The 14,654-nt window shown below is 41.6% G+C and overlaps 1 protein-coding gene across 3 annotated transcripts in view; it reads left to right on the top strand.

Annotated features, from left to right (window-relative positions):
* spire1a (spire-type actin nucleation factor 1a) overlaps positions 1–14,654 on the top strand; it is a 51,731-nt gene that overhangs the window by 24,138 nt on the left and 12,939 nt on the right. For all 3 annotated transcript variants that reach the window (XM_080787533.1, XM_080787534.1, XM_080787535.1), the window contains 6 exons: positions 2,635–2,760; positions 8,890–8,964; positions 9,297–9,461; positions 9,780–9,866; positions 10,161–10,290; positions 13,726–13,773. In XM_080787533.1, the coding sequence (XP_080643659.1) occupies positions 2,635–2,760; positions 8,890–8,964; positions 9,297–9,461; positions 9,780–9,866; positions 10,161–10,290; positions 13,726–13,773 (631 nt within the window). The remainder of the gene's footprint in view (positions 1–2,634; positions 2,761–8,889; positions 8,965–9,296; positions 9,462–9,779; positions 9,867–10,160; positions 10,291–13,725; positions 13,774–14,654) is intronic.

The following is a 14,654-nucleotide window of genomic DNA, read 5'->3' as shown; positions in this document are numbered from 1 at the left end:
CTCCACTCCATTACGGAGTTGTGTGTCTATATGTATGTGTACGCGTGCAACATGATAACTCCGTCATTTCTCAACCGTTTTGGATGCGGGAAGGCTCGCCAGAACCAATTTCACTTTGTGTATCCTGTATGTGTTGAAGACCCCCCAAATGCTCCCCAGACCCTGTATTAATAGTGGCCACTGTATTAATAGTGGCCTCTGCATTTGAATAGGATCCAAATGCAGAGGACAAATTTTACTTCAATGTACAAAAATACCCCAAAGGAGGGGGGACTAAATTATTTGGGATATTGGGGGAATATCGTAACACCTCCTTTAAATGTATAAAAACGTGGGGAAATATTGCTAAACTTTCTATTCAATATTGCCACAAGGCTACTTGGAACCTAATCTAACAACTGAGCACATTGCTTAACATTAAATTAATCATATTTAAAATTCTGATTAGCCTGCGGCCCTGGAAGGAAATGAGAGCTCAGCATGTCAGGCTGTCTCCCTCGGTTAACCACTCATGCCTGTTTGCTTCCTTGTACAACCGTCAACTGTGTCCCACGGTGATTATAGCTGATCTACAAGCTCACAACATTGCAATGCAATGTGTGGTAACTTGTAAACATGTAGATCAGCTATTTTTGAAAGAAATTGGAAAAGCATCCACCTATAATTCGGGATGGGACTCGAGAATCGGAATCGAATAGATTCCGAAGTTATTGAGAGAGAAATCAATAAGGTTTTGGCTTATTAATTCTAGCGGGGCATAATGTGACTTCATGTCTCAAGAGACCAGTCATGCAAGACATGTTCCTTGTTTTACCGGTAATTGGCTTCATCTATCTATAATGACGCCAGGTTTAAAAGTGGTTAAAAATGCCCCCAAGGTCCTTCTACACCAAGCTGAACACGTCTCTTCTGAATCATGGGACTTGGTGTAAACACACAGGTATTTGGGGAATAGGCTTAGAAACTCTTATGGTCTGATCCTCTCATAATAATGATGAATATAGCATGGCATGTAACATAAGCACTAAAGCCTGGTTGTGTCTCTAGCCCGGTTTCGTTCAGCCCCTTAAAGAACCACAACAAGCACTGGATTGAGTGTATGTGTTTACTTACAACACGGCCATATTAGATAACTGTACATTCTCATCTTGTTCATTTCAGACTACGCTGCTATTCTGTCAGGTTGACATAAATTTGGACGAGGGGGGGGGGCTGAAAGAACATGCAAACACAAATGTTCTTCAGAGACCGGAATAGCGATGATTTTAAAATTCAGAAAGATATGCTTGTTGTTGCTGTCATGTCCATGTTGATCAGGCTGGAGTTATGTAGTTGCTCCTCAACAATTCAATTGTCATCATAGAGACATAGATGAAATGGTGCTTTTAACAACTTGCCCAATGTATTCTTTGTGACACTTTAGATTAGCTACAGTATTCTTGATGTTGGCCGTACAATAATGTGTTGCATCGCTGCTGTTGTACATTTTTGGAAACGTTATTCTATAATGACATGCCCAAAATAGGGACACCAGGTTGAAAGCTGTTAGTTAATGTTATCTTCTGGTCCGCAATTCACTCTTGATAGAGATCTGCATACTTGGCAGGAACAATGGAAACCACCAATATTTACCTATTTAAACCTGACAATTACCTGGGTTCATGTTACCTGTGAATTTCCCCTGAACGTCTGAGAAGGAAGACGACAGTTTTGCTGTGTCATCATACCATTCCTGTGGTGGGCCCAACCCTGGAGGTCGGAAAAGAAATGTCATTGTCCCGGGTCAAAGGGTTTCGCCCCTTTGTTGCTGAAGATAATGTGACGGGTGTCGCCTTGTTTTGGTTGATTAAAACGGAAGGTCGGCTCGTTATCCAAAGATGCTGCAACTGGCCGATCCGGTTCTCCTCATCGCTGAGGAGACATAGTTTTGTGTTTTATAAACATAAACTGTAAAAGGAAGGGAAGGGAGTATGTTATGGTTCCCAGAGGGAGGGAAATTGGCTTTTAAAGCCAGATCCAGCGGTTTGCTGCTGGGATGGTTATGATGAGCACATGGGAGGAGGAAATATTGGGGGATAAGTGTATTGCTCAAGGACTTTTCAACACTTTTATACTAGGCGAGCAGGTGGTCGAACTGGCTACATCATAAAGTGAGTTTAACATTGTTTAATGCAATCAGTTAGGACTTTTCTGGGTATTTATGGGCTGTCAATGCCAAAAAGTAGTTTTTTGACACTCAGTAGGCGTTCCTGCATAACGTCCGGGTACAATGATGATGTCATGTGCATGCCGCATACCCTCTATTCTGATTCCCAGACGTCCTCCCTAGTCCATACCCACTCTGCAACAGTTGCACCATTTATCACAATCAAACAAATTCACATCATAAAGTGATGTAAAACTAACTTAACAAATCAAGTGTGTTTATCATGGACACTTGGAGTGCACGTGATAAATCCTCCTGTAAGTCGACAAGTGTTTGTCGCCATGCAAGTATACGTGTACAGTACTGGTACTGCATATATTACACTTTGCACAACAAGGCTATTAAAGATACCAGTACATACTAGTGATGTATGTAGAGTTGATCTTTGCACAATAATCTATATCATGCCCTCCCTCCCTCCCAAACAGATATGCTCGTCCCACCTGCCCAGTCCATCAGACGCCCCCAACCACTACAAGGCGGTGTGCCGCGCACTGTACGCCGAGACCAAGGAGCTCCGCACTTTTCTGGACAAGATCAGGAGCGCCAAGGAGGTGAGAGATGCGCACGCCACATGCACAACCAATCAAAGGCTACTGCACAGCAGTCTAAAAATGACCAATAATATAAAGCCAGATTTATGATCCTGTGCACACTGAAAGTAGGCAAACTATAAGATCACAACATGTCACATTGCAAGCTAGTAGGTAGATATTATATTATTTTAGGTGCGCATTGCTATTGTATGGTGTTGAAGAAGAGTCGAATCCAAGCACCATACCTACTATGGTTTTCTATGTCTGTCTTCCAAACATATGTGGAAACACATGCTGGATTAGCCTTCTACTGTTCACATATACATAGCTTAATATGTTTGTATGGTGCGCTGTAGGGCCTAGCTATAGAGTGTCAGTCTGTGTGGAGCTAATCTCACAAACTGCTGGCCAAATGGTCTTGTGTATACTCCCTGTAGGCAGTTTTATATTTTTCGAAATCTTTAACTTTAATTGTATAAAGGAAGCTCTGACCTTGACCAAATTTGTATAATTACAGTAGATTTGTCATAGAGGACTGACGTCACAGACTGGTCACATGAAGGCCGAGTCCACATTGGAACCACGCCGTTTTTAAAATAGAGTTCTATGTTCACATCCAGTTCCTAATATTATTTGCTTCTCATTCTTACATTATCAAATCCAGATAGCCATGACAATAAATTATACCTTGAACATTAGACTGTCGCAGATAGTCCTAGACCTTATCACCTAACGTCGCCTTATAGCCGTCGAGTGAGATAGCAGAGCTCAGTATGGAACAAACTGAAAGTGGATGGGCGAAAGTAGGCGTCTTGGAAAGTACACTTTCACTTTGAGAGTGAAATTAATGCTGAGGATTTTGCAGTGTGTGTATATACAGCCAGCACAGAGTTCTTTCCCCCAGGGATCCAGGGAATGTAGATTTAATGGCAGCATGGCAGCAGCAAACCGGTTGAACTGGGTTTGTGAGACAAGCAGGCTTCCTAAATCTAGGAAATAAAAGTCCATGGGGATCGAAATACGTCCCCAATAATGCAAAACCACACCCATGAAGGAGAATAGCCTTCCCACAGGGTAGAGTAACATGGCTGATTTCCACCAGCACATGCCCTATGCGCCAGTGGTTCCCAAACAATTGAAATAGGGCTGAAGTGGTTAATTAATAATGCATTTTTGGGTCCAAGATAAAAACTTTGTGGACTGAGTGTAAGCGTCCATTGTTACACTCTCAGAGTTAAATACACACACAGATGTTGCTGTATAGTCTCTCTTTAATTTCACTGAACTAGCCTGGTCTGCTGTACCTTACCCCAAGCAAACCAAAAAAGAATGGTGAATGGTGTGGTTTAAAGTTCTGGTGAGCTCCATCTAGGATATCAGACGGGATATAAATTCAGGCCATGTCCATTATCACTTCTTACGATGGGACATGAGAAGTCCTGACATAACCTTATTCTAGGATTTCTGCTTATTGTCCATGGTCCCAGCAGGGTGTTGGCATGCTAACATACAAACCCTGTTGAATATTATGCTACATACCTGCCTTGTTTTCACCTCTGTAGGGCCAGCTTGCGTCACACATTCCCATAATGACTTTTAAAGAAGGGCGTGGAATTTAGTGATTTCAAAGGCAAGGCCACGTAACCTACAGGTATAGTGTTGTAAAGAAATCACACCTGTGTGTCTTGTTGATTAGGTGATGTAATGGTGATGTAAAACAAACAGTGCCAACACAAATATTAAAGGCCATTAACAATAAAGAGACAATATGACTTAAACGACACATTATGGCGTAAATTAAACATCTGGGTTTCCAAGGCTATGGCCTCTATGCTCTGGGCGTGAAACTGCTTTGTTAGTTATGTTGCCCACAGGCATGTATTTAAAAAACTATCAAAGGTTATACCTGACAACAAGTTAACCTAAAGGTGTGAGTAGTTGAGCCATATGGTTTTGATGTTTGTGTGCATTCTCATTATTGCATTATGAGGCATAGGTTTTGTGCATCTAATTAATTAACTAATTAAATTTAAGAATATTCATTGCTGTCGAGAGGAAACCACTTTTGAGGTTTTAGATTTATTTTTTACTATTGAACAGCCTTTACATCTGTGTTTTGAAAATATTTAACCAATGGAAAGTAGTAAAAAACACTTTGGACAAAACCTCTTAACTCCATTGGACCCTCAAACTGTCTGCTAAAGCAACTAACTCCACCACCTCTTCCCCGTTCATGCAAGTAAATGACAATATATAAAGTCACAACTCCAACTTTGATGAGGCAGTATTGGTTTGTTTTCTTAATTTCCTGAAAGTTATTATCTGAGTTGGATGGTTTCTTCCCAACAGCAGAGATAATCTTTTTCTTAAAATACAGGAAATGTAGGATACAAATCATTTTCCTAATATTTTGTTAATGGCCAAATACTCTTCTCCATGCACTAGTATTCTTTTGCAGATGCAGTGCAGCTTGCATTGTGATAGTGCATGCTTAGACCATGTGTGTACATGTACAGTAGGTGCTGGGTACGCAGCAAAATCCTGCTGTAGGACTGCTGCAGTGTAGAGTCACCTTTATATATACTTCTTATGTAATATGGTTACAAACACCAGTGGAACCTTTTCGGACCACCATAAGGAGATTAACATAGAGGGCAGAGGCCAACAGTACTGAATGGTGCAGTATACTCGTTAATACATAATCATGTAATGTAACTAGCATAGGATTCCGGAAATCCTGTTCACGCCACATTGCCATGTCTCTCTGTTTTACTTCATCTCTTGTTCCATAGTCATTATTGGTGTCATACATTTAGCTCCTTTTTCTTTTAGAGCTTTTCTCTTCACACCAGTCTTTTTCAGCTCCTCTATAAATACATTGAATCCCTCCCTTTTAGAAGAAGTGTGTGGGCGTTTTGGTGAGAACACATTGTCTGTTTGCCAAGGCTGTACGAGGGTGTGAATGAATGTAGATAATGTGTGACTGGAGGCAGAGCGTCATATTGGAACTGCAGTGTTGAGACGTCAGATGTGGGTGAGCTGGTGAATCCAAACGAAACCGTGGTTTCGTTGCATAGTTGAGCTTGCGTGGCTGTGTTCAGTCTGTGGCAGAGTTGCATACATAATAAGCCTGATTCATTCTTAGTCATACAATGTTCCGTAACGCGCAATATTTTCATATAAATTTGGCAATAAACGCAACTAATTATGGGCTTAATGGGAGCAGCTGGCTTGTGTGACTGGATCCGTGGGTTTGAGGAGAAGAATAGTTAGGGTGAGATAAGTGACTAATTTCTCTCCCTCACCTCGGAAAAACCCCAATTGCAAATTTACTGTACAGCTCCCAGTGGCCAACAACAGAAGAGTGTGAAGAAAAGGAGAGCTCTGAGCACTCGAAACATAACGGAGGAGAGAGTGTAAAAATCTATGTACTTTAATCCTGTTTACAAAAGGTATTAAAAGACAGCTTTTAATACTTTTTGTAAACATGATAAAAGTACATTGATTTTACGCCCTCACCTCCGTTTCTTTTTGAGTGCTTGGTTCTCTCCTCGTCTTACCTTACCATTGGTTCCCATTTCAATCTACGTTTTTTTTTTTAACTCAACTTTTCTCGCCATTGAGAACCTGGTTGTTCTCTCTCACGCTTAACAGAAGGGAGGCTTCCAGTAGCCAATAACCGTAAATAACGGTAAAATATTAAATTTTCTGAGTGTGGTGGTCCATAATGCAAAATAAATAATGGGCCTGGCTATGAAAAGGGTTGAAAACCACTGATGTAGGACACCTACTGGTTGACCAGTTATAAGAGTATTGTTCATGATCTCCTCTGACCAAGTATTTTGTCTGAGCGGTAGAAGTTTGGTCTTCCATCTGTGAGACCCTGGTTCAAATCCTGGGTAGAACATTACATCTCCTTAATAGTCCTTTTATATATATATCATACTAGGGGTCTGGAAGAGATTCCCTGACTTCCGCAACCCCTAAGAATGGTGGAGGAAAGCCATATTGAGAGTCAAGTCCAACCCAGCGGTGCCTGGAAAGCGGACTTTAAACCGATGATGATACGTACATTGAGCGTGAGCTTTTAAATCTGCTATTTTCAACAACAAAAAACACATTTGCTTTAAAAAATGCATTGTTACTTAGAGGAAAAATCTAAGTACTGCCACCACTGAAGTATACACAGTAAACTCTGGAGTGTTAATTCAACACTTGACACTGCACACATGTAACCAAATCGACCCAGAGGGTCTCAGAGTTAGCAATGGGTAAATGAACACCGAGTATTTTACTCCCTAGCTGGCTGAAAAAGGAGGCAGCGGCGAATCCTCAGGGCTTCCTTCTTTTTGATCTGGCATGGATCATGTTTGATTCATCTGGCCTAAAATAACTGATTAGTTACATGTAGGCCTCTAGACAACATGCGTGGAATAGCTTCTGTAACAGAAAGTGAAAACACTGCAGTATTTCCGTGGTGGCGGGGCTTCTGACGCAGTCGCTGACAGTTATGCAGCCAACTTCATCTTTCTTCTGGTGGACACAGTCAGACAGTAATGCCTGCAGAAAGGTGGATGAATACTGTGTCTTCACGCCCATGCCCCAGTGCCTACAGTATGTTACAGTATGTTACAGTACATATTTCACCTGTTTTCTGAACTGGTTGATCAGAGCTCTGGTAGAGCAACTACACAAGCTTCAACAAATGGTGACTATTGTTCCCATGTGTAAATCCCTATCCACACCAAAGGGTCAAGACGGTTTTAGCGGTGTCCCTGCGGTGTGATATGTCTTGTTGCACGTTGACCCACGTTGACCCTAGTGATTCAACGCATGGAATTCAATGGCCCAAACGACAAGGGTCAAGACTGTTTTAGTGTCCTTGCAACCGTTTGGGCCCAAGGAGTTGCATGGTGACCCTTTGGTGTGGTTGGGGCTTAAGAACTCATTCGGACAGTCTGCCTTCCCAGTAAAGGGGGCAAACCTTTGGAACCTTTGCCTATGGTTCTAAAACTAGAGATGGTCCTGGATGGTACAGTAATGTGTTTAACAGAGGACTCCAACTATGGTTTAAAATCAAATCAACTGTGCTCACATGTATAGTTACATCTATGATTATGTCTACTATTGTTTTGTTTCACAAGTTAATGTGTTGGGTTTGATTCTTTTGATTGTTAAATAATAAATAATACTAGTATATTTTTTGGTAATTGATTGGGTTTTAGATTATAGTGTTGTTCCATTTTTAGTGTTGAAAACTAGCACTCATGCTACACTGTAAGCAATGCATCCCAAATATGAATAATTTTAGCTGGGGAGTGGGGACCCCCTGTAAACTTAAGGACCCTGCCCTGGGGGTCACCAAACCCTGTGTCGAGAAATACGGTTGTCCCTGACTTGGTACGGGTTGAGGTATTTTAAGCTATCTTTCTACAACTAGACGGTACTGAAAGACAGACCTTAAAGCAGTCATTAGTCTGCCATTGATTTCTGCCCCCAGCCCGAGCTCAGTGTTGTCCCCATCAGATGGGCCCAGGTGGATATCGGAAACTAAAAGCCATATCGATTGACAACCATGCCAGATGGCTCGGTCAGATGAGAGGCGACTCTGGTCACTAATGTGTTGTCCTTTCCAGCACAGTGTCAATGTCATGACATTATTGAACCCACTTAAAGGTCCTTACTCACAGGGGGTGTTTATTTTTTGCGATTGATTAAATGAAATTGTACTTTTTAAAATGTTGTTTGTCACGAGTACATCCACATAGAACACAAATATTAATATAAATAAAGCAACGCAATTTAGATTCGGATTCACTGAATATAGGCATCAGCCTGTATGACTGAGGAATCGACTAAATGTGTAGCAGAGTTGATTACAACCTCAGCCTGATGAAGTCAGGCATTGTATATGAATCATTTTGATGCTAAATAACCGCTTTGTGAAGACCTTAAGGTATATTTAAATTAAAAATGTATTAAAAAAAAAGCAAATGGCTGCTCTTCAAACTCGCATCGTACAACAAGCAATTTGTCTATTTTAGCCAATTGTTTTTACACACAAAACATTAAAGTTCAACTGTGTGTGTGCAGTAGGACAGTTTTCTTTTTGTAATCTTCCTCTCTTTCTGTGGGATGGATGGGTAGGACCTGAGGAAGATGGAAGTTCGGACGCGGGGTGATCCTGTTCAAGACCTCGACGAGCTTCAGAATGCTGATTGGGTAAGAGATCTCAAGTATCGTTATGCTAAACCTTAAGGTCAACCAGAGCATGTGAGCGGCGCAGAGCGGCCAAGAAATCCGCTCTTCGCTCTGGACTGCTTTTGTCATGCTCGTCATTCGCTCGTGTTGATCCCTCCCCATGCCGCTCTCCGTTTGCTCAGCGCTCACCTTCATTTGCGCATCGGGCCCTCCGCTCAGATCTGTTCGCTCGGCAGCAAAAAATTACTGGGAAAATGGAAATGCTGTTTTCCTGAAATTGGCTAATTGGCCGCTCACACAAACCACCATTCTTTGGCAGCTATTTAAAATAAATGTTTCCCCTCGTCTTTCAGGCGTGCTTCTGGGTGCAGGTGATGCGTGACCTGCGTGACGGCGTCAAACTGAAGAAGGTCCATGAGCGCCAGTACAACCCGCTGCCAATCGAGTACCAGCTGACGCCCTATGAGATGCTGATGGACGACATCCGCTCTAAGCGATACAAGCTCCGCAAAGTCCTGGTGAGGCTTTGTACAGCACTTCAGGTCTCGTTTAGTGTCCTGTCCAGCTTCCCTCCACACACACACGGCCAATTGTGTGTTTGTGAAGACGCTCGGCCAAACCGGAAGCATTTGTGAATGACATCGGGACACCAGGTTGAATGTTTTTTAACTGGCACTATAATCTGAAATTGAATTGATTATTATCCATTTTGTTTTATTATTTTAGTTTTCCCCCCATTTTACACTCCACAATCGGACCCCACGTTAGAGGTTTGTTTTTCAGATAACATGAAAATGAAAATTGATGTACTACTCTTTGTGTATTTGTCTATCCAGGCAAATGGAGGCATCCCTCCTAGGTTAAAGAAGAGTGCCCACGAGGTCATTCTGGACTTCATTAGATCACGGCCCCCTCTCAACTCCGTGAGTTTCACACTACACTTACACTCACTCACTCACTCTCTGATCATGATCTCTCTGATCATCTTCTGATTTAAAAGTTATTTTAGTCTTTTGGAACCTACCTCGAACATTAATCCATTTTCACCAGAAACTGGAGGAGAAACAGGATTTTGTTCCTGAAAATAACCTATTTATTACAGGGTCCAACTGTACTTCATCACTTATTCATTAGATGTTTTCTTGTGGAAGCTACAGTAGCATCACCGTCTCCTCGGTGTCAGCTGTCACTCACATGCGCTTGTCCCGTCCCGGCAGGCGTCTGCTCGTAAGCTGAAGCCCCTTGTCCCGCGTCCCGCCAGCCTCCACGAGCGCCTACTGGAGGGCATCCATGCAGAGAGGAAGCTCAGAACCGTCTCCCCCGACACCCTCCGCAGACACCGCCTGGGTAAGACACACACACACAAACACACACACACACACACACACACAGAATAAGGTAAAAACATCTGCACATTGGTTTAAAGCTCCCCCAAAAATATTATATTGACAAAGGAATATATTGTAACACAGGTTCCTTGCTACTGGAATTGCAACAATCGCAACAAAACATCATTGGCTAATGATAACATAAAGCACCCGAGAGTCAGAAGGAGCATACAAGCTCCTTTGTGTAATGCAAACATTGACATTCAGTTGTCTTGATATTTTGACCTCCATCCCTAATGACATTATTCAACAACATACAGTACTTTTGTGTTAAGTATTTCTTGAACTCAGACAGTAGTACAACATTCCTTTCACATACTAAAGGAAGCACGTTTTGTTTTAAATTCTAAATGCACCACGCCTCTATATGTCTATCTGTGTGTACATCTGTAATGTGTGCACACAACTCGAGAACCGTTCGCCCCACCCACTTCAAATTCACGCATTCCACACCGCCACAGGGGGTGCAGTGCCCGGTCGAGTCAGTCGGAGTTGTCCAGAACCGCCTTTTGACCTCCATATGGAGCGCTCCTGTTCTAACATCATTCTGACATCTGCATAGACTCCATATTTGGGCATGCCTGACAAAGAACTCCATCACAACGATGCGTGACCTCACCCTTTATTAGCCAATTGATCGCACCTGATCACCCCCCAACGGGCACTGTGCTAGTTAATTCAAATATAATTGGCAATTCAATATTTTGCTCCCTCTAGTGTGCAATATTAGTATGAATGACACAATTTGACATAAACAAAAATCACTGGTCTACTGTAGATCACTGGTCTAGATGCCAATAAATCAGCTATATTGTTGTTTATATCAAAACGGTGTCAACTGGGAGTTAAATCAGCACTCTGGATATTGCTATGCGTTTGTGCTCTATATGACAGCTCCTTGACTAACATAAACTGTCACCTGGAGACAAAGCCATTAACATTTAATCAAATTAAACCACGTCTGACTCCCTCCTTCTTCCCTCCATAGCTCCGAGTCAGTCAGGCAACTTGACCAAGTTTTAACCTGAATCCCATCTTTCTGTTTCTGAGGACATGTCAGGACATATTATCATAAAATGTGAAGCGTTCTTTTTTTTTTGTAGGCTGCTGGAGCTATTGCAGTGCCTAGACAATGAGAGACTGAACACATTTAGAAGTGATTTTCACGTGTCCTCCCGTGGTGGAAAGTAACAAAGTACATTTACTCAATTACTTTATTTGAGTTCAAATTGTAGCTACTGTACTTGTTTCCATTTTTATATATAAATTAGTACTCCACTACATCCCAGATGATTTTTTGTCTTTTTTTTTACTCTACTGCAATTGACAGCTTTAGATACCAGTTACGTTTCAGATTAGATTCAGTTTATTACAAAACATGCATTAACCACATGAAATAATTTTATAATTCAACTATTCGAAAAATAATACTTTGTTACAGTAAATCTATTCTGATGCCAATGTTTTTGTACTTTTACTCGTATTCTTATGTGGTAGCTTTTTCTCTGAGTTAAACATGGGAGTACTTCTTCCATCCTCCACTGGCCTTCACAACGATGGAGACGGGACACATTTAGAAATTATTTTAACTTCTCACAACAGAACAACAAAGGGTTCAGGGTCAAATAAAATTGACCCGTAAATTAGGTTAGTTGTTTTACTGGTGGCGTGTAAGCATTTTATAGCCTGGACGAACTTATAAGATTGCTGAAGAAAGATCCCAATACAGTCTAATGTCTTGTATTGGCTTAAACTGAATCAAGGAAAGAAATGAATCAACATCTCTTGTTTCCACGGTGATGGGGTCTGTTGGCACGTTTTTGCAGTTGTTGAACAGGTCAGGATTAGTTAGATCCATGCAGTTGTACAGTATACTGCATGGATATAGGATGAGATCTGTATACTGCATTCTCTGCTAGAACTGTTAGATACGGTAAGCAATAGAAGATTAATGGATTTTTGGCTGTATCTTTCTTTTATTATCTTTATTTTTTTTACAATTTCCCCTGGGCACCAGGGTTAATGTTGTTAAATGTTAAGGTATTCATACTTCATGTTTGGCCTATTCCACAACAATGCAACCATACAGAATACACAGGGTGTCTTTTGTTCAGGGATTTAGGAGGGTAATATAGGTGGTTTGTTACATAAGGCTTAACGGCAGAGTATTAGACTTCCTTGAAGAAATGCACACGGTTCTGCATTATGTTCTTCAGCACATAGTTTTGTGTTTATGCTGTTTACAGTGAGTGGGAGATAGTTTCCCAACTCTACATTGAGACATTTCGACTCTGGTGTCTGGTAGGACACCTGCTGGTGTCTGGTAGGACACCTGCTGGTGTCTGGTAGGACACCTGCTGGTGTCTGGTAGGACTCCTGAAGCCTGTTCGTTGAGACCCCAGGATTGCAGCTTTAATGGAGGTTCTAGACAACATCGGCATCAATTGTTCTCTCTATATTTTCCCCCTTTCTTCCCATTGCTTCTCTCCTTTTTTAGGCCTCTTGTTCAGTTATGAGGCCTCTAAACATGCCTTACAGTTTTGACTCGTCAGGTAAAATCATTCCTGCTTGTCTCATAAATGCGTGTTCTTTGTATCTGTTTCTCTGCTGGCTGTTATTTTATTCATGCCCTACCTGAACTGCACACACACCCCTCTCACCTTAACATTTCACTCTCTTGTTTTGGAATGTGTGCTTGACATGCGCCACTGCAACACTGGCTCCTGTGACACACAACACTCTGCTGAGACACTGATTAAAGTACTGTTTCACCAGGTGAAACAGTACTTTGAAATATATATATTTCAGTAAGTGTTGCCATTTCTGAGCTCTTTGAATGGCAGATAAATTAACACAGAAGATTTGACTGTCCCAGTATATTTCAGCTATTTGTAACTCCTGCGAGCGCAATAATGGAACCAAATGGGTCCATTTAGTGGTAGTATAAGAGCTTCTCCGCCAGTGAGTCATGACTTACTTGGAGCCAGTAAGGATGCGTTGTCTGTCACTACTGCCTCTGCAGTCGACCCACTCTTAATCCGCTGTCTGTCATATGACTGGTTACGTAATGCTCCGTCTTCCCACCTCGTGTTAACAGTCGGAACGCCACAGAAGCAACACCGCAACACTGAACATACAGTAGAAACATGTCCAAGTCACAAGACTGCAGCCAATACATGTGGAATGTTTTTTGCACTTTCTCTGACCCCACAATTGGTCCTTTCTCTGCTTCCACTGTGTCTGACAAACTCCCAGAGTGTTTGACAGGCTTTCCCCTGCACACAACGTGCGTTCGTGTAAGATAAAGCTGCCGAATCCTGTCATGATCCCACTATATAGGCTTGGGGCATTCTTCGATGATGTCGATTATTAAGTGTTGTGTTCCTCTCCACAGGCGCTGGGAAGAGCATCAGCACACCGCAGGACCTGTTCCGTGGCTCAGGTAAATGCACAGCATGCATGATGCCTCGTCTCACCCCGGTGCACCTTTCAATTCACACATTGGTGGATGTTGTATCGCCATCTCCAAAATAGACATACTGTACGTCACACATTTGTGGTGTTTAACTGAAGATATTGGACTGATAGTGTAATGTGTCCTCTTCTGGCACAGGTGTGTAAACTTGGTTCTGTACAGAGATTATGGATGACTTGATGCTGTTAACTTGAGGTCGTGTCCATATACAACAAAGAATGTCCGGTAACACGTTCTGTGAAGCCCATGTCTGTAATGTATTATAAACATACTTATAATGCATTATAATCTGCTTATAACACTATAAGCACCCATAAATATTCAGAATGCTTTACAACAATATATAGCGTTTTATAATTAAGGTAAGGTATCAGTACTTCATCATTTTCTTTTGGTCGTGATCATAGTGTATTCTATCATAGTTGTAATACATAATAATTATTTTAAGGGTCATTGTAATTTACTAGTCCTTACCCGTTCTGAATATATGAACAGCAAATATATATATATATATATATATATATATAGCATATTGGTGGTCCATGACATGAAAATTATGTTTGACAGTCAGCAATATTGTTGCTTGTTCTAGATGTATTTTCGGATGTTCTGACTTTATCTGGCCTGTTAACATTTTCATAGACCTGGTTGCTTGTTTCCCTCTCAGTCAATGTGGCAACCCTGCTCATGTTGATGATGTAGCTTAGAACACAACAGCTAGGACGATGTAGCAGCCTGCTGGCGTCATGTTTAAAAGTATTGTGCGCAATTTATGTCCCCGAATGTATGGATATGGACTTATGGCTCCATCGCTGGCTCTTTCTTTAGTAGAAGTAGAAATTTAAAGT

The sequence above is a fragment of the Protomyctophum bolini genome (genome assembly GCF_963924005.1).
Source record: "Protomyctophum bolini genome assembly, chromosome: 17".
Taxonomy (NCBI): Eukaryota; Metazoa; Chordata; class Actinopteri; order Myctophiformes; family Myctophidae; genus Protomyctophum; species Protomyctophum bolini.
This window is presented reverse-complemented; position numbering and strand designations above follow the sequence as displayed.